General features: G+C 37.4%; 1 protein-coding gene across 1 annotated transcript in view; it reads right to left on the bottom strand.

Moving 5' to 3' along the window:
- Positions 1–19,855, bottom strand: part of ORC5 (origin recognition complex subunit 5) — a gene marked incomplete at both ends in the record, with an annotated part of 77,566 nt that overhangs the window by 2,898 nt on the left and 54,813 nt on the right. The window contains one exon of the mRNA XM_080701186.1: positions 3,391–3,503. Within this exon, the coding sequence (XP_080557312.1) occupies positions 3,391–3,503 (113 nt within the window). The remainder of the gene's footprint in view (positions 1–3,390; positions 3,504–19,855) is intronic.

The following is a 19,855-nucleotide window of genomic DNA, read 5'->3' as shown; positions in this document are numbered from 1 at the left end:
CTATATATTTTATTTCATTTTGCCAATTCTTTTATTTTATATTGAATTTTTTTCTCATAGAATGCTACTTTATTTCTGTTTACTCTTGTAGGCCACTTGAGTTTCTTCTGACCATTTTTCCATTCCTAAAGCCTTAAGTTGCAACCTTAAGTTATCATGCAACATCTTCCCATTGATTATGGAGAAAAAACAAATAGCTTCCATTCAGGTAGAAACATTCCAAGAACAATATTTAATAAGCTCCTCAATCACATGTCATCTGTTTTCTCTCATATTCTGCCTATATATTCTGTGTTTCTTTTCTGGAGCCAGTTTTCTACTGCTTCTCTGTTCAAACCTTTCCACTGTTCCTTGGTCAATAAAGTTGTCTGTGTTATCTTCAATAAAAAATTTCCCCTCATCTGGACTTAAATAAAACTTGGTGCCCCATCAAAAACAGTTTTCCCATCGCTCTTCCTAAGGAAGGTTCAACTCTCTATTGTATGCTGGACAGCTCCATTAGGTGGGGATGGTGTCCTTGTACATAGTACTCTGTCTCTGATACCCAGCCTGTTCCGGAACTTCACCACCCTCTACCTGCCTGGTCACCATATCTTAGTCACTGAAATTTAGCATCCAGCTCAGTTTTTCTTTCCATCCTAAGAAATGCATTAGCTTAGCAATTTCATTGTACATTTGTTTTTTTCTTGTCTCCAATGACTTTTTCTATTCTCATGATTACATTCAGAAACATTCACCCTCTAAAAACACAAATTCAGTCATTCTTCCTCCTCCTCCTCCTTCTTTTTTTTTTTTTTTTTTTTTTTTTTTGGTGGTACTGGGGTTCCTGGAAGCCCTTCTACCTCCAGGCTACACTCCCAGACCTATTTTTACATTTTTATTTGGAAACAGGGTCTCCTAAGCCAGTGCGCGCGACTGGCTTCGAACCTGCGCGATCCTCCTGTCTCTGCCTCCCAAGCGCGGGGATTACAAGCGTGCGCCACCACGCCCGGCTCATTCTACCTTCTGATCCCCAATTAGTTCCATTCAAGCTCTTTAAAAAGCTTGGGCCAATCAGTTCATAAACTCCTTCACTTTTTCCTGATGTACAAATATTATTTATGGACCAGACATTGAACTATTAGCTCCTGGCTGGATTTACTTCCTTCTTGCCCAGCTGAGACTCTATGATTCATCACTTCAAGTGCTCACTTGCTAACATCCACTGAATTCACCTGGCAAAACCCCAATACTATGTGATATCAATTATAATTCTTCGCTGTCCTAGTCTCTAGCATATGGAATGCTGTTGGAAAAGATGACAAGTCTCACAGACTGGTGCCACTGTAAATTCAAGGTCAAGAACTTCAACCCTCCCAGCAAGCTGCTTTCCTCGTCAACAGTTTTTTTCTACTCTCCATGGCAATTATTTCAAACATGACACATTCGCTCAAACTGCTGCTATGGCTGCCTTTGGTCACAATGATCTCTTCCTTCAAAAAGAGAATCGAAGCCATCAGAAGATGAAATGATACAGGATGGAGGGAAAAAACAGAAGGTTAAGTCAGTAGAAAAGCACTACAAAATATTACTGGATTGTGAGTGTGGAAGAGGGTAGATATGCAAGAGTGAGGTGCTTGTTCTTTGGAAACTGCCCATGGGAAGTGGGCAGAAGTAAGAAAGCAGGCAGAAGTTAAGAAAATGAGTTAAGAGTTCCATGGCAAAATTGCAGTTCTTGTTCCCTTCTGAGTTGGTAAATGGAAGTGAATGTCTTTGGGTTTAGATTAACAATACTGTGCATCTATGGATTAAGTAATACCAAATTCAGTTTGGCTCAAGGCATATTCATTACAGTAGGGACCCACAAACCTCTGTACTACACATGCTTATGATAGGGCACAATTCAATGCATTCAGAGCAGTAACAAAATCCCTGAAATAAACAGGCTTCATTCCAATGTGTGTTAGATATAAAGGTTCCAATATCACTGTTTAGAAAAATTAAATTCTTGATTTGCAATGATACTAAATACATCCAGAAAGTTTCTGCTCAATTTTCTCTGTGTAAAAGTATTCTCTATGTAAAAGTTTTATCACAACAAAACATTAAAACCCTCGTTTCATGTTTTAGGCTCTTTATGCCATCAAAATGTGGCAAACACCTGCATCATAGCATCACAGAACTTTTACCTCAGAAGAGACTTCAGGGCAGAGGCTGTCAACCTGTGGACTTCAAAACCTCAAAAAGCTGTAGAATTCATTGAAGGGGATGCAGAGATCCAGACACAGGTAGAGGGCTGGTTTTAGGTAAATAAATAATGTCTCATGCCTACATATTTTGAATTTGAAATAATTGTAAATACTTCCACAATTTGTTTAATAAGGATATTAAAATGGAGTCTTATTTATCCAAAAAAGGTTGGGAATGCTCTATGGAGTGCCATGTTTAACCGGCCAATCTATACATGCATTACCTCTTCCACTACAGTCTTGAGAGATCTTTATCAAGCTGTGGCCAGGGAACAAAGTCACTTATTCAAAAATATCAATGTCTCCAACACTTTCCATAACAGTGAGAACATCTTTTTTTGAGAGTAAACTCCTTACATTTCTTTCTCTTATATTTCAGTCAGGAAGGCAACACAATTTCTTACTCTTCCACCAGGACTCCTTATGTCCTTTTAGCAGGTACTCATTTGTAAATGCCCCTCTTAAAATTACAGCTCTGCACACCAGATTTGATGTACCTGAGGCAACAAGTAGAATGAATATACCCCAAGAATGAGTGTTACCTAAGTCAGGAGTTTTAACCTCTGTAGTCAGCTAAAATATAAGGACTTAAGGACTAAAGCCATGTCACTATCATCTTGTTTGAGTATAAATAAGTTTTTTGTAGTCAACATTCCATTAAATCCCACCTGGCTACTATGGGACCATTATTCTAGTCTGCTAATGTTTTCCAAAACTGATTTTTGTCATGTAACATATTAGCTACTGATCCTAATTTTATGTCATTGGTAAGTTTTTTTTTTATGTGTGGTTTTTTTTTTTTTTTGCAGGTCTGGGGATGGAACCCAGGGGCATTCGACCTTTGAGCTACACCCCCTGCCCTATTTTTTATTCTTTATTTTGAAACCGGGTCTCACTGAGTTGCAGAGGGCCTCACTAAGTAACTGAGGCTGTCCGTGAACTGCGATCCTCCGGTCTCAGCCTCCTGAATGCTGGGATTACAAGCGTGCACCACCACGCCCGGCTTCACTGGTACAGTTAATGAGAGAATTCATTCTACAGTGGAGCTTATTCATTCTTAAAACTTGAATAATTTTTCTTAAGTAACTAATGACATATTAGAATATTATTTAGTATAAATAACAAGATATTTAACAGGTATTAACAGGTATTCTACTCTTACCTTGCAATAGCTCTAATGAAGTCTAGCGAAACTGTGCATTTATATTTTGGTCCTTCAAGTTGATCATCATGGCCAACCAGGGTTAACAGTTGAAGGGTCACGAGAGAGGTAATCTAAGAATGAGAGAATGTTTTTGTGAGAAACTGCTTTAATAGGATTACATGATGTCCTTTCACTGAGACATTTTATAGTACCACTGATAAAGATATAAACTAAAATCCAGAAAAACATCTGCAGAGAATATGACTTTTAAAATTTGAATTCACAAATTTATATATATGTTTAAATCCTAGTTTATAAATAGGAGTATAGTTGTTAAAAGGAGTTACAATTTAATACCTGATTCAATCTAAAAGGCCTTAAGGGTTCCATTTAACATATCTTTGTTTCATTAATAACTCTAACACATAACTTGCTAAAACCTTTAAAAGCTACAAATAAGCCACATTCTTTCTCTAAATAAGGGTTTTTAGTGTCCTTCTAAATATCTCAGAATAGTAAATCTATACTACCTTAGGATCAATTAAAATGTAGATTTGGGCTGGGTGTGGTGGCTCACTCTTGTAATCCCTGCTTGGGAGGTGGAGACAGGAGGATCATGCAGGTTCAAAGCCAGCCTTGCTGGCTTAAGAGACCCTGTTTCCAAATAAAAATATAAAATAGGTCTGGGAGTGTAGCCCAGAGGTAGAAGGGTTTCCGGGAACCCCAGTACCACCAAAAAAAAAAAAAAAGATTTGGGCTTTTATTTTTTTGACTTTGGCAGCTGATTAGGTGAGAGATAAGAAATGTATCCTGATGTGGGCTAATTTATTACTGCTCTTACTGCTCAGGTATACAGGAAAATACTAGAACAATAATAATGGCAAAAGCAAAACTGTATTTTGACAGGTCAAAACCAATGAAAAAAATAAATTCACATTTGTGTGAATTTATTCAAATAAATGTATTAAGTGCTCTGAAGTTTAAAGAAAGTCAAAGAGCTGAAATTCTTTAAGCAGATCACTGTCATCTTCCTATTTTATCTTTTATTTTCATCTCTTCTAAGTCATCAGAAAAATGAGCCAGCAATAGCAAGAAGAAAAAATTTGGAGACCTGGTAACATATAGTTACTTATATAAATTTTTTAAGTAATTAATTAGTTTTGGTTTTAGGAATTAAATCCAGGGGTGTTTTACTATTAAGCTACATCCCCAGATGTATATATGCATAAACACAAGAATATTCAGGATGGGAATGCTACTCAGTGGTACAGTACTTGCCTAGCATACATGAGGCCATGGGCTAAATCCCCAACACAACAACAACAACAACAAAAAAAAAAGCCCTTTCTTCTCCATTATCCAATTCTTAAATTATTTGAATTCAACTGCATATTTATGAAACTCTTGAGGACTTACTCTACATACTGTGCAAAGAAATAGGATCACAGAAAATACTTATTTTGTTTACTTCCTTGCTCAGCTTTAAATGTTCATGACACTATGGCAAATCCGGATCTCCAAGCTAGCACTGATATTTAAGTAGTTTGAACTGGTCAATGTGGATAGACAGAAGTCTCTAGAGAGTGAAGGTACTCAGACTCCATCTCAGTTTGGTACGTATGCACAGGCATGCATAAGGCAGAGGTGGAGATAGTCGTTTTCATCCAGCTACTGAGGATTCAATAACAAAACTGCCACTCAGAGAAAGCATATATAAGAGTCATTCCTGTTGATAGGTTCCTAAGTACAGAAAGTGATTTATATAGTCTCTAGTTTCGGCAAAGAGAATAAATTAGAATATTTTGGAAGCCAATAAATTAATAGCTTAGATTTAACTTTTGTTGAGAAAAAGCTTTCTACATAATAATAGTAAAATATACTGTCCTTGAATATTATGTAATATTTTAGCACGGTAGAATTTATAGATGGCTTTTCATTCAATTAAACTTCGAATTGCCCTAAAACATATTTCATAATCAAATTATTAACAAAGAGTCTAGACAGAGGGTTTAGAAAATATACAGAGCTTCTAATCCAGACAGGATTGCATAAAATTATATTTATTGCTTTTTCCTGCTAAGTATAACTCTAAGTCCTAGAAATAATATAAGGGTAACCAAAGAAGAATTCCGAGAGGTAGAAAGAGGATGGTGAACCACGTAGGGAGCCCAGGTCTGGAGAAACAACGCAGAGGCAAGGAGTCTTACAATTCCTCACCAAACAGCAAAAAATGAGCCAGGCCCAACACTTCTAATCTGCAATCCAGCAACAGAAGGCTATCCAGGTAGATTCATTCCTCCCCTGGACTGAAGAGAATATGACCAAAAAGAATGCTAGGTTTGCCAGGTAATTCTATACCTGGCAAACCTAGCATTCGTAAGTGAAGTGGAAATAAAGATATTCTTAAGTGAAAACTAAAGAAACTGTCACTAGCAGACCTACTTTTAAAGACTGGCTACCGGAAGTTCTTCAAAGAAAGAAAGAAACAAAATAACAGAAGTTATCTTGATCAGCAAAAAGGAAAAGGAACAATGAAAAGAGTATATATCTAGACAAATACAATAGAATATTTCATGAGTCGCCGGGCGTGGTGGCGCATGCTTGTAATCCCCGCGCTTGGGAGGCGGAGACAGGAGGATCGCGCAGGTTCGAAGCCAGCCGTGCTGGCATAAGAGACCCTGTTTCAAAAATATAAAATAGGTCTGGGAGTGTAGCCCGGAGGAAGGAGGGCTTCCAGGAACCCCAGTACCACCAAAAAAAAAAAAAAAAGAATATTTCATGAGTATTCTAAATCTTATTTAGTTAAAAAATTATAATACCATCTGACTCAAGACTTTTTCAAATACTCAAGGTATTTGAAAAGTAAAAGGGCCAAAATGGAAGTCAGGTTCGCACACTTCACTGAAAGTAAAACACTGATACTACCCATAAAACTAAACATGCAATTACCATATTATCTAGAAACTTCACTCCTAAGGCATTTATCCAAGAGAAATGCATAGTCACACAAAAACCTGTACATGAATGTTTACAGTAGCTTTACTCATAACTGGGAAGAATTCAGATGTTCTTCAGTGACTTAATGGTTAAATAAACCTGGGTACATCCATATCATGGGATACAAATTAGTAATAACAAGAATTAAACTGTTTACATGAAAGTCTATATGAATTTCAGAATTATGCTAAATCAAAAAGCCAGTTCTCAATGTTATATGACTGAGCTTATTTAAATTCTTGAAGTTAAAGATATAGGGGTAGAGATTAAGACTTGCAAGAGATTGTGGAAGCGAAGGGAGCAAAGAGGTATGGTTATAAAGTAGCAAAAGGAAGAATCCTTGATATGATGGAATTGGTGTGGATCTTGATTGTGGTGGTGGATATGCAAACCTACAAATATGATAAAAAAAATCATGCAACCAACCAACCAGAGATATAGACAAAAACAAAAACATGCAGCTGCTCAGTGGTAGAGCACATGCTGAGCATGCGAAAGGCCCTGGGTTCAATCCTCAGCAAAAAAAATAGAAAAATCAAACCAGACCACCACCAAAAGAAATACATATATGCAGATTTAAGAAAATCTGAATAAATGTCTGTATTAATGCCAATTTCTTGGTTGTGCTATTTTATTATAGTTTTGCAAAAATGTTATCAACTGGAGGAAACTAGTAAAGGGTACACAGGAAGAAAGAGCCCATATTAAGCTTAACTGTAGATGAATCTATAATTATCTCAAAAAACTAATTATAAAAATAAAAATACTAAGCTGGGCATGGTGGCACATTTTTATAATCCCGGCATTTGAGAGGCTGAGACAGGATTGTGGTTCGAGAACAGCCTCAGCTACTACTTAGTGAGGCCCTCTGCAACTCAGTGAGATCCTGTTTCAAAATAAAGAATAAAAAAAAGGCTGGAAGCTGGGCGTGGTGGCGCAGGCTTGTAATCCCAGCATTCGGGAGGCTGAGACTGGAGGATTGTAGTTCACGGACAGCCTCAGCTACTTCATGAGGCTCTCCAACTTAGTAAGACCCTGTTTCAAAGTAAAGAATAAAAAATAGGGCAGGGGATGTAGCTCGGAGGTCAAATGCCCCTGGGTTCTATCCCCAGACCCACAAAAAAAAAAAAAAAAAAAAAAAAAAAAAATAGGGCTGGAGGTACAGCTTGGAGGTAGAATGCCCCTGGGCTCCATCCCCAGTACCACAAAATAAATAAATGAGTAAATATGCTGATAAGAGTACTCAAAATATAAAGGGCTTGGAGAAAAACTTTATAAAGGTTCAACTTTATTTCAAAATGTTTAAGTATGTATGAAGCTATAAATATCCACTCACAAAAATAAAATATTTTGACAATACTTGTAAGTATTTTTATAAGACCACTTGATGAAACATGGCTTAAGTGGGAAAACCAGAGAATGTTAAATTTTCAATATTGATATGCCACTGGGTAGGTTTTTAAGTGTTTATAGATTTTAGATATTTTTCTAATTAAAGGCAGATAATTAGTTTTGACTTATGGTCATCTCATAAGGAGGATTTGTAGCCACAGGTTTTATGCTTGAACCCATAAGAATCATAGTTGCCACAAATCTGAGGCTAGTATAACTTATTTTTCTATAGAAGAGTAGGACTATGGCAGAATTGCTATTATATATTAAGTCTCAACCTAAGTGTCCTATCTTCCAAAATTCTTTTTATTTTTCTCTAAATGATGAAAGTTGTTTCTGTTTGGGGGCTATAAAAAACAATTTCATTTTAAATTTATTAGAAAGTAAAATTTTCCAACATAAAAATAACTGCAAAATAAAATTCTGAGCTAGCCCATTAGGACTGGAAACCTTGAAGATCAATGTCTCTTTTAATGGATGAGAAAATATAAAAGGATGACTGGTATTATCAGTTCCTAGTCAGTCACCCCAAACTAATATGCTTCACAATTATTTAATGTGAAAGTCCCAGAGAAAAAGAATACAACATACATGCTACACTAGAGGTTTACTAGTAAACATTTTAAAGTTGTAACAAGAACTTTTAAGTGAAGCACTTAATTTCAAGAATATCGCCGGGCGTGGTGGCACAGGCTTATAATCCCAGCATTCAGGAGGCTGAGACTGGAGGATCATAGTTCACGGACAGCCTCGGCTACTATTTAGTGAGGCCCTCCGCGACTTAGTAAGACCCTGTTTCAAAATAAAGAATTAAAAAAAATAGGACAGGGGTGTAGCTTGGAGGTCAAATGCCCCTGGGTCCCATCCCCAAAAATGTAAAAAAAAAAAAAAAAAAATTAACACATTAAAAATATTTAGCCAAAACAATGCCTTACTTTGGATACTGATGAATAGTGATTACTATTATGAAAAAATTAAGTATTATTTTATATACTTTTTATTTTCTCCTCTACTATCTTTCTAAATTCCAAATGGCATAGATGTAAATTGGTATTCTCCTTTCCTCAGGTTTTAGCAGAGGACAAAATATGGGGTGGGGGGTGGGAGAACCTATGGGATCTAGTTAATAACATCAGTGACCATGGATAATTAGTGGTGTCAAGACTGAAATTTATTATTGTGCCTAGGATTTATGATAGACATTGTGCTAGGCACTCCAATATCTTCAATTCTCACAACCCTACCCCACCCCATAATTAGGTACAACATATAAATCTCTCTTTTCCAGATGAGGAAACAACCTCAAAAAGGTTAGTAAATTGCTCAAGGTTACTGAACTAATAGTGGTAAGAACAGCACAGGATTTAAATCCAATCTAAATCCAAAACCCATATTCTTTATATTACTCCAAATAGGAAGCTGTAAAATACAGGGGAAAAATAACTTTGTTGGGATAGATTAAGGAAAGCTTCATGGAAGGAAAGTGAATAAACTGACAAATCTGCCAGCATTTCATACTGAAGGTACTTGAGTATTCTGGAGGTTAGAAACCCAGGAGAGCAGGCACTCCAGATAGAACAGGGGAAAACCTTAAATGAAACTTTAATAAAGAAGCATCTGAGAATAAGCAAATGTCTAGTGGCATTGAAAATTATGAATCAACAATCCTGTGTGCAAAATTATTAGATATGTAGTGTAAATTATTGTAGAATTTACTTAACTTAGTGACATGTAAACTTTCCATAAACCAGATCTGGTTCTATAAACCAGATATTATATTAGAAGTAAACCTAATGTTTTTAAGAACTGTTAAAGATAATTTAAGATGGGAGAAAAGCATGACTTAAAAATCTGAATTATTAGACAATAATGAAAAGCTAATTTATATACCTGTGATTTCAAGATCATATTAAAAAACTCAATCTCAGTATTTGTGAGACAGGAGGATCACAGGTGTAAGGCCTACTTTAGCAACTCAGTGAGACCCTGTTTCAAAATAATAATAATAATAATAATAAATATGGCTGAAGGTGTAGCTTAGAGGCAGAATGCCCCTGGGTTCAATCCCCAATATAAAACAAAAACAAGAAGACGACTTCCGGGAAGATGGCGATGGAGGAAAGCGGCACTTACAAGTCCCGCTAACAATCCAACTCTACTACCACAAAACCAGCGCCTTTCAGAGCCAGAAAACACCACCAGCAAAGAAATAAAAATGGTAAATACAAGGGACATAGAAAAAGGGCTGGAAAAACAAGACACCGGAAAAAAAACCAGCCCGAAGTGCCGTGCCCGCGCGGTGCGGAGCGGCCAGAGCTGCAGGAGTGGCCAGACCCGCGGTGCAGAGCAGCCAGAGCCGCGGTTCAGAGCAGCCGAGCAGAGCGGCCAGAGCAGCCGAGCGGAGCGGCCAGAAGAGCCGGAGCAGCCAGAGCCACAGCGCGGATTGGCTGGAGCGGCGGCGCGGAGTGGCCGGAGCCGCGGAGTGGAGCGGCTGGAGCAGCCGGAGCGGTGCGGCCAGAACAGCTGAGCGGAGCAGCCAGAGCAGCCGAGCAGAGCGGCTAGAGCAGCCGGAGCAGCCAGAGCTGCGTCGCGGAACAGCAGGAGTGGCCAGACCCGCGGTGCAGAGCAGCCAGAGCCGTGGTGCAGAGCGGCCGGAGCAACCGGAGCGGCCAGAGCCGTGGTGCGGAGCAGCCAGAGCCACGGCACAGAGCGGGCGGAGCGGCGCGGCCTACATCTCCCCTAGCAGCACCAGGCTCCAGAGAGGAGGGAGACTCAAAACAGAGATCAAATCCAGAGAGGAGGTACTCTGGCCTCGCGGCCTAGGATGCAGAAGCAGCTTCTTACTGCTGGCGGCAGTGGTGAGTTCACCGGACGGCCCTAGACCAACCCACTCAACCAGCCACCAGGAGCCTGAGAGGAGGGGTGGACAGTGAGCCGAGGTGAGCAGGTGCTGAACAGCCGGGCGGCAGTCAGCAGTTTTGTTGGTGCAGGGAACATCTAAAGCTCCCAAGGGCCAGGCACAGCACAACTGGCAAGGACTCAGAGAGGAGTTCAAAACCAGAGAAGAAATACGCTGCATCACGGCCGAGGGCATGGCAGTGGTGCCATATTGCCAGTGGCGGCAGCAGCGAATCCACCGAGTTCACTACAGCTCCATCAGCGCACTCAACAACCATGAGTCAAATTGCGGCCCCTAGGGGAGAAATCCCAGTACTGCACTCCCAGGTACTTGCGCAGATAGTCTCCCTGGGTCGGAGATTTTAGCAGTGCAGCCCAGTGGGGAAGTGGCAGTGGCAGAGATATAATACCATAGTCACAACTCCCCACTGGAGAACGCCCAACTTGGCACCCCCCACGGTCTAAGCAGCCTTGATTGACTCCCTGGGTCTGAGACTTTGTGATACAACCCAGTAAAGGAGTAGTGGTGACTGAGATACCACAGACACGAGATCCAGAGCATCTTAAGTGAACTCGTAGTGACTCAGGGAAGTACCCAGAGAAGGCACAAACTTCCAAAATCATGGGAAAGAGAAATAACAATGGAGCAGTGAATGCCAACAACCCCACAACATCAGAATCTGATAACAGAGAAATCCAAAGATCTCTAGAAGATCAAATTAGGAAAATAACTTTAGAAATAATAGAGGACTTTCGAAAAGAATTTAGAGAGAGTCAAAAAGAGATAAAGGATGCAATTAATGAAGTAAAGGCCTCAATTCAAAGTATAAACAACAGATTAGACGACATGGAGAATAGAATCTCGCTTCTTGAAGATGATCATTCTAAAAATGAACGCATAGTTTCTAATTTAGAAAAAAAAAAACCTGACAGCAGGAATCTGACATTGAAGAAATATATGGGCCCATTTCAAGAGAGCTAACCTAAGAATAATTGGAATAGAGGAGGGAAAAGAAAGTGAAACCAAAGGGATCAACAATCTCTTCAAGGAAGTAATAGGAGAAAATTTTCCAAACATAGAGCAAGAGGTCAATACACAGGTCCAGGAAACTTATAGAACTCCCTTTAGACAGGATCAGAGAAGAGGATCCCCACGCCACATAATTGTCAAAATGACTAATGTGGAAGCCAAGGAGAGAATCTTAAAGGCAACAAAAACAAAAGGCCACGTGACATACAGAGGCAAACCAATTAGAATCACTCCAGACTTCCCAAACCAAGTTATGAAAGCCAGAAGGGCTTGGAGTAACATATTCCAAACTCTGAAAGAAAACAACTTCCAGCCAAAAATTTCCTACCCAGCAAAACTATCCATCAAATTAAATGGGGAAATAAGAAGCTTCCATGACAAACATCAACTGAATGAATTTATGTTTTCAAACCCAGCGCTAGAGAAAATACTCAAGGAGATTAACTGCAAAGAGGAAATGGGTAATACATGCCAGAACCAAAGAAACAAGAATTCCCATCCAGCAGACAACTAAGCAAAGAAGAATAAACAGTATCTCAAACAGAAATAAGATCTTAACATGTTGGGAATTAAAAATTATCTCTCTATAATCACACTGAATGTAAACGGCCTCAACTCCCCAATAAAAAGACATAAAGTGGCAAAATGGATTAAAAGCCAGAATCCATCCATCTGCTGCTTACAAGAAACACACCTTACAAGTAAAGATAGGAACAAACTCAGGGTAAAGGGCTGGAGCAAGGTAATCCATGCTAAAGGTACTCGAAGACAAGCAGGAGTAGCAACTATGCTATCAGACAAGTTAGACTTCAAAACCAAACTTATTAGAAGAGACAAAGAAGGTCACATTTTACTGGTAAAAGGAATAGTCCAGCAAGAGGAAATAACAATAATCAACATCTATGCCCCAAACATAGGGGCAGCTACTTTCATAAATCAAACTCTTTGTGACATGAAGTCACACATAAATCCCAACACAATAATAATGGGAGACTTCAACACACCTCTCACAATACTAGACCGATCTTCCAGACAAAGGGTCAGTAAAGATGTCTCAGAACTAAAGAACACCATTAACCAAATGGACCTGTTGGACAAATATAGAATATTTCACCCAACTACAGCAGAGTTTACATTTTTCTCAGCTGCTCACGGAACCTTCTCCAAAATAGATCACATCCTGGGACACAAAATGAGCACTAGCAAATTTAAAAAATGTTACATACTTCCCTGTGTCATTTCAGACCATAATGGAATGAAACTAGAAATCAACTATAAGAAGACCCAGAGAAACAACATAAACATGTGGAGACTGAACACCACACTTCTGAATGAAGAATGGGTCATAGAAGATGTAAGAGGTGAAATCAAGAAATTTCTAGAAACAAATGAAAATAAAGAAACAACATATCAAAACCTCTGGGACACTTTGAAGGCAGTATTAAGAGGAAAATTTATAGCACTGAGTGCTCACATAAGAAAAACAGAAAATCTTCAAATAAATAGCCTTATGACACACCTCAAAGCTCTTGAAAAGCAGGAACAATTGAACCCCAAAGCCAGCAGAAGACGGGAAATTATTAAAATTAGAGCAGAAATTAACGAAATAGAGAATAAAAAAAATACAGAAAATCAACAAAACCAAAAGCTGGTTTCTTGAAAAAATTAACAAGATTGATAAACCACTAGCCAACCTAACTAAAAAAAAGAGAGAATCAACCCAAATTATGAAGATAAGGGATGAAGAAGGAGACATTACTACTGACAGCGTAGAAATCCAGAGGATTATCAGAAACTACTTTGAAAAACTATACTCCAACAAAATGGAAGATCTGGAGGAAATCGACAACTTCCTAGATAAATACAACCTTCCTAAACTGAGTCAAGAAGATATAGAACACTTAAACCAACCAATAACAATCAAAGAGATTGAAATAGCAATAAAGAGCTTACCATCAAAGAAAAGCCCAGGACCAGATGGTTTCTCAAGTGAATTCTATAAAACCTTTATAGGAGAACTAATCCCAATACTACTCAAACTATTTCGGGAAATAGAAAAAACCGGGACTCTCCCAAATACATTCTATGAAGCCAACATCACACTAATACCCAAACCGAATAAAGACGGTTCAAGGAAGGAAAACTACAGGCCTATATCTCTGATGAACTTGGATGCAAAACTATTAAACAAAATACTAGCAACACGCATTCAAAACCACATCAAGAAAATCATTCACCATGACCAGGTAGGGTTCATCCCAGGGATGCAAGGCTGGTTCAATATACGAAAATCAATGCATGTAATTCATCATATAAACAGAATCAAAGACAAAAACCACATGATCATCTCAATAGATGCTGAAAAAGCATTTGATAAAATTCAACATCCATTTATGATAAAAACACTGCAGAGAACTGGAATAGAAGGAACATATCTCAACATTATTAAGGCAATCTACAATAAGCCCACTGCCAACATCATATTAAATGGGGAAAAACTTCAAGAATTCCCCCTAAAAACTGGAACGAGACAAGGATGTCCACTATCACCACTTCTCTTCAATATAGTACTAGAGACTCTAGCCAGAGCAATAAGGCAAGAAAAGGAAATCAAAGGAGTACAAATAGGAAAAGAAGAACTTAAGCTTTCACTATTTGCAGATGACATGATACTATATTTAGAAAACCCAACAAACTCAACCAAAAGGCTTATAGAACTGATCAACAAATTCAGCAAGGTATCTGGATACAAAATCAATCTTAAAAAATCAGAAGCTTTCCTGTACACCAACCATAAATCCACTGAAAAAGAAATTCAGAAAACACTTCCACTCAAGATCTCCCACCAAAAAATAAAATACCTAGGAATAAACTTGACCAAGGAGGTAAAAGATCTCTACAAAGAAAATTATAAAACACTGAAAAAAGAAATCAAAGAAGATCTTAGAAGATGGAAAGATCTTCCATGTTCATGGATTGGCAGAATAAATATCATTAAAATGGCCATTCTCCCAAAAGTGATCTACAGATTTAATGCAATGCCCATTAAACTACCAAGATCATTCCTCACAGACATAGAAAAATCGGTCCTTAAATTTATCTGAAATAACAAAAAGCCCAGAATAGCCAAGGTAGTTCTCAGCAACAAAAACCATGCAGGAGGAATCACAATACCTGACTTTAAACTATACTACAAAGCCATTGTAATAAAAACAGCATGGTACTGGCAAAAGAACAGATATATAGACCAATGGAGCAGAATAGAAGACCCAGAAACAAGTCCACACACTTTCAGCCAATTGATTTTTGACAAAGAGGCCAAAAACATACACTGGAAAAAAGATAGCCTCTTCAACAAATGGTGTTGGCAAAACTGGTTAACCATATGCAGAAAATTGGATGTTAATCCCACTTTTTCACCCTGTACAAAAGTCAACTCACGATGGATCAAAGACTTGGAAATTAAACCAGAGACTTTGAAGCTCCTTGAAGAGGGCATAGGTCCAACACTACAACACATAGGCACAGACAAACATTTCCTCAACAAGACCCCAAAGGCACAACAAATTAAAAGGAGAATCAATACATGGGATTGCATGAAACTGAAGAGCTTCTGTTCAGCAAAGGAAACTATCAAGAATCTCAGTCGAGAGCCAACAGAATGGGAGAAGATTTTTGCCACCTACACCACTGATAGAGGACTAATATCTAGAATATACAGAGAACTCAAGAAACTCAACACTAAGAAAACAAAGCATACAATAACAAAATGGGCAAATGAACTAAATAGACACTTCACAAAAGAAGAAATTCAAATGGCCAATAAATGCATGAAAAAATGCTCAACATCACTGGCAATCAGAGAGATGCAAATCAAAACTACCCTGAGATTTCACCTAACTCCAACTAGAATGGCCATCATTCAAAACACAACAACAACAGATGCTGGCAAGGATGTGGAGAAGTGGGAACTCTAAGACATTGTTGGTGGAATTGCAAATTAGTGCAACCACTTTGGAAAACAGTATGGAGAATCCTCAGAAGAATGGGAACAAATCTATCATTTGATCCAGCAATACCACTATTGGGTATCTACCCAAAAGAAAATAAACCAAACTACCAAACTAATGCATGTGTATCTATGTTCATAGCTGCACAATTCACCATAGCCAAACTATGGAACCAGCCAAGATGTCCATCAACAGATGAATGGATTACAAAACTCTGGGATATGTACACAATGGAATTTTACTCAGCCATCAAAAAAAACTCAATTACATCATTTTCAGGGAAATGGATGGAACTGGAGGACATTATGCTAAGTGAGATTAGTCAGTCACAAAAAATAAGAAATCAGATGCTTTCCCTAATATGTGAGAGTTAGGGAGAAAAGCGGAGCAAACAAGACAACCTAAAGGAGGAGAAATGAGGGGGAAGAGGAAAATCTCTAAAGCTCACAATGTACTTAAACATATCGAAGTCAATCACTAAGCCAAGCAAGGGAGGGAGGGACGGGGAGGGAATGGGGTGGGATTTGGGTAGGGGTTAAATCAGCGATGAGTACATGTTTGTACACACAAGTTTTTTACCCCAATAAGTTGTATGAATATAATACACCAATAAAAAAAATTAAAAAATAAATAAATAAAACAAAAACAAAAAAAAACAAAATCATGACTATCAATTTTACAAAGTACAACAAAATATATAATGGTTGAATGTACTAAAAGCAATGGAAAAGTCTTTCCTTAATCATTTTTAAGAAAAGTCAATTTAATTATCTAAATAAACTTTAAAATTATGGGGAAATTTCTTATTCTTCTTCAGATTTCTATAACTTATGAAGACATATTCTTTTGCAAATAATGTTCAGATTTTAGGGGAGTACCTAATATTTTCCACAGCTGCTTTTCTTGTCTATTTTGTAAAGCTCAAAGTTGAATGAATAAAATTCAAATGAGTTGAAAATTAGCCTGGGGAGTAATTTTCTTTTTCAAACTCAGGACTAAGATTTCATGCTGGAAAATACAAAATAAAATCTTTGGATTCTGTCTTAAAATAAAACTAATTATACTAACAGTCAGTAATTTTACCTCTAATTTTTACAAGTAAGTTTTTAGTTGTATGTCTTCACTGATGTTTCCCATCAAAATAAAAATTCTTTTAGTCCTCAGTTTAAGAATAAACAAAAGAAATCCCTACAAATCTGAAAGATCTTATCATATAAAAAGGATAGTATTCCTTTAGCTTTCATACATTAGCAGCATTTTGACCATTCATAAAGTATTTCACCTTAGTTAAAATAATCTGACCCAAAAAACAAGGTACAAATTCTTTGTCTTTTCCCTAGCTATGTCACAACTGACACATTCACAAAGAAAAAAAAAAAAGCTATATATACAGTATTTTTACATTTACACTGTAAATGGGGCCATGCAATATTTGCTTAGTTAATCTTTGCTCTGTGAATTATTATGTTCTTTGTTTTCATCCATGCAGGGGATGAGCTGATTATTTATGTCTTAACAATAGGAGTTCATGTACCACCGTGAGGATTTTTTTCCTCTTAATCTGAGAGGCAGTCACTAACAAGCTTCAGCTGGAAATGCTTGATGTAAAAACAGTGTGAATCTGTTCTGGGCTAATAAACTGTTCTTTCTGCCAACCAAAGGAAATCAATTTACAACTGTAATTAATTTTTAACATGCTCATTATTTTTATGGCATTTATGTCAACTGATTTATGAAATATCCTATCCTACTTGTCCTGGAGAAGCTTTATGACCTGAAGTATATTAATTTACTTATATAAGCAAACTTAATATATAAAATATTAGTGTATGCGTTCCACACAATCCAATAAGCACTGCATTTAATCTGATATCAGATAATGTGATGGTTCATAGCATATATCAACAGTTCAATGGACATTTTTACACACGCAAAATAAAGAAGGTAAGTGCGGCACATTAAAGAGAGAGGCAAATGCTGTCAAAGTACTTCAACTTAAAATCATCACCAAGAATTTTTATTCCTTTCCTCAAAAAGAAGGCAAATTGTCAAATCTTCAAATATGCTCAGATGAACAAAAAGATCCATGCATTTTTATATGCAGAAGAGCAAAAGATAGTGCCTCTGATCTCTGGAACTTTTGTTTAGCACACAAATGACTGTGAACTTTATAGTAGTCATGAAGGCGCTAAGTGCATGTTATAAGAATGGCAGGTTATTCATTTCATGAAAGGTAAGAACATAAATCTTATGTTCATGGAACTGTACAAAAGACACAAAAGTGAAAACACAATGCTATACCCTCAAAGAACTCAAGGGAGAAAAAAATATACAATAAAATGGTAATAACACTATGAATGCTATGCTAGCAGTAAGAGTAAACAGAGTAATCTGATTAAAGAGAAGGTAATGAACTAATAGTAAGGGAGACAAAGCGTGGATTAACTGAGAAATGGTATTTGGGGGATGGAGCATGAAGCACAATAGAGCTAAAAATGGTATAGTACATGTAACAATACAAAAATAAAAAAAATTTGTATGCTTTCAGAGAAGAAACAGCTTATTATGAAGGTATATAGGATAAATGAAGGAAGTAGCAAAAATTGGGCAGACTGAGAAGGGCCTACACGAAAGGCTATAGATTGTAGAACTGGTTCTGCAGACAATAACTCATTAAGAACATATACGCAGAAAAATAAGAATTTTTTTTTAGGTTAATGCTGATGCCTAAATGGAAGATTTATTTCCTAACTCATTCTTAAAACCCCTTTTGTCATTAAAACAATTTAGTCATAAAGCTCTACCAGCCACATATATATGTGGCATTCAGGTATGATTCAGGTTCAGCTGGCAATTTGGGTGGAGAAGTAGAGAATAAGGAAGAGAAACACAGAATTCAAAAGCCATTAGTATATAGTAAGCATTTGATGCCAGGGAAGTAGGTAAGAGAGTTCTGGATAAGCCTGGTTCCCTTATCCTTAACTATAAAGGCACGATTACTTTCTATTCTAAAAAATCAGCTATCAAGCACCATCTGGATTGACTCAAGATCCTAGGGAGCAATCAGGTTCTAAAAGTGACTTGGGCCTAAGAACTCTACCTTTCTTTCTTTCATTTTTCTTTTTTTCTTTTTGGTGGTATTGGGGGTGAAACCCAGGGGCCCTCTACTTCTGGGCTACACTACCAGACCTATTTTATATTTTATTTAAAAACAGAGTCTCACTAAATTGTTGAAAGTCTCACTAAGTAGCTGAGGCTGGCTTTGAACCTGCGTGATCCTCCTGTCTCAGCCTCCCAAGTGCAGGGATTACAAGCGTGCGCCACCACGCCCAGCTCTACATTCTCATCTAAGGGAAAGAAAAAAGATTTTTTTGATAGCAAAAGTATATCCATGAATGGGTAGATGTAGTATGCTTATTAATGGGTAGGTATGACTAATATCCTCTAAAAATATTCAATTAGTTGTATGCTGACAGGCTGCTACCGACATTTTCTTTATCCTCCTTTTATAGAAGTATTTTAAATATAGCACATATGTCCATAATGGGGACTTTTCCCAAATAATTCATCTCCTAACCTGTTCACATTAAAACCTCTTTTGTCACTAATCTAGTCATAAAGCTCTACCTAATGTATGGATTTGCATATAGAGTTACTATATTAACGTAAGTCTTTAAAATATGCATTTGCAAGCCAGGCATGGCACGCTTGTAATCCCAGCGCTTGGGAGGCTGAGACAGGAGGATCACACAGGTTTGAAGCCAGCCTCAGCTACTTAATGAGGCTCTCAGCAACTTAGTGAGATCCTGTTTCCAAATAAAATATAAAATAGGTCTGGAAGTATAGCCCAGAGGTAGAAAAGCCCCTGGGTTCCACCCCCAGTACCACAAAACAAAACAAATAAAATAAAATATGCATTTGCAAGCATATATCCATGCAAACGTTTTTGTGTTTTCAGCCAAAAACGTGCTAAGTCAAAAAATTTACTGATGTTGAATACACTCCCCCCAATATGAAAAATGGATATATATTTGGCATATTTATTGAAAACAATAGTAGGCTTTGAGAAAGGTAGTTATACAATATTGCCTACAAAAATAAGGTACCAATGTATCTTTTTATATAAAAGTAGAGAACATAATTTATGCATTTTTAT

Source organism: Muscardinus avellanarius (assembly GCF_963383645.1).
Source record: "Muscardinus avellanarius genome assembly, chromosome: 9".
Classification (NCBI taxonomy): domain Eukaryota; kingdom Metazoa; phylum Chordata; class Mammalia; order Rodentia; family Gliridae; genus Muscardinus; species Muscardinus avellanarius.
This window is presented reverse-complemented; position numbering and strand designations above follow the sequence as displayed.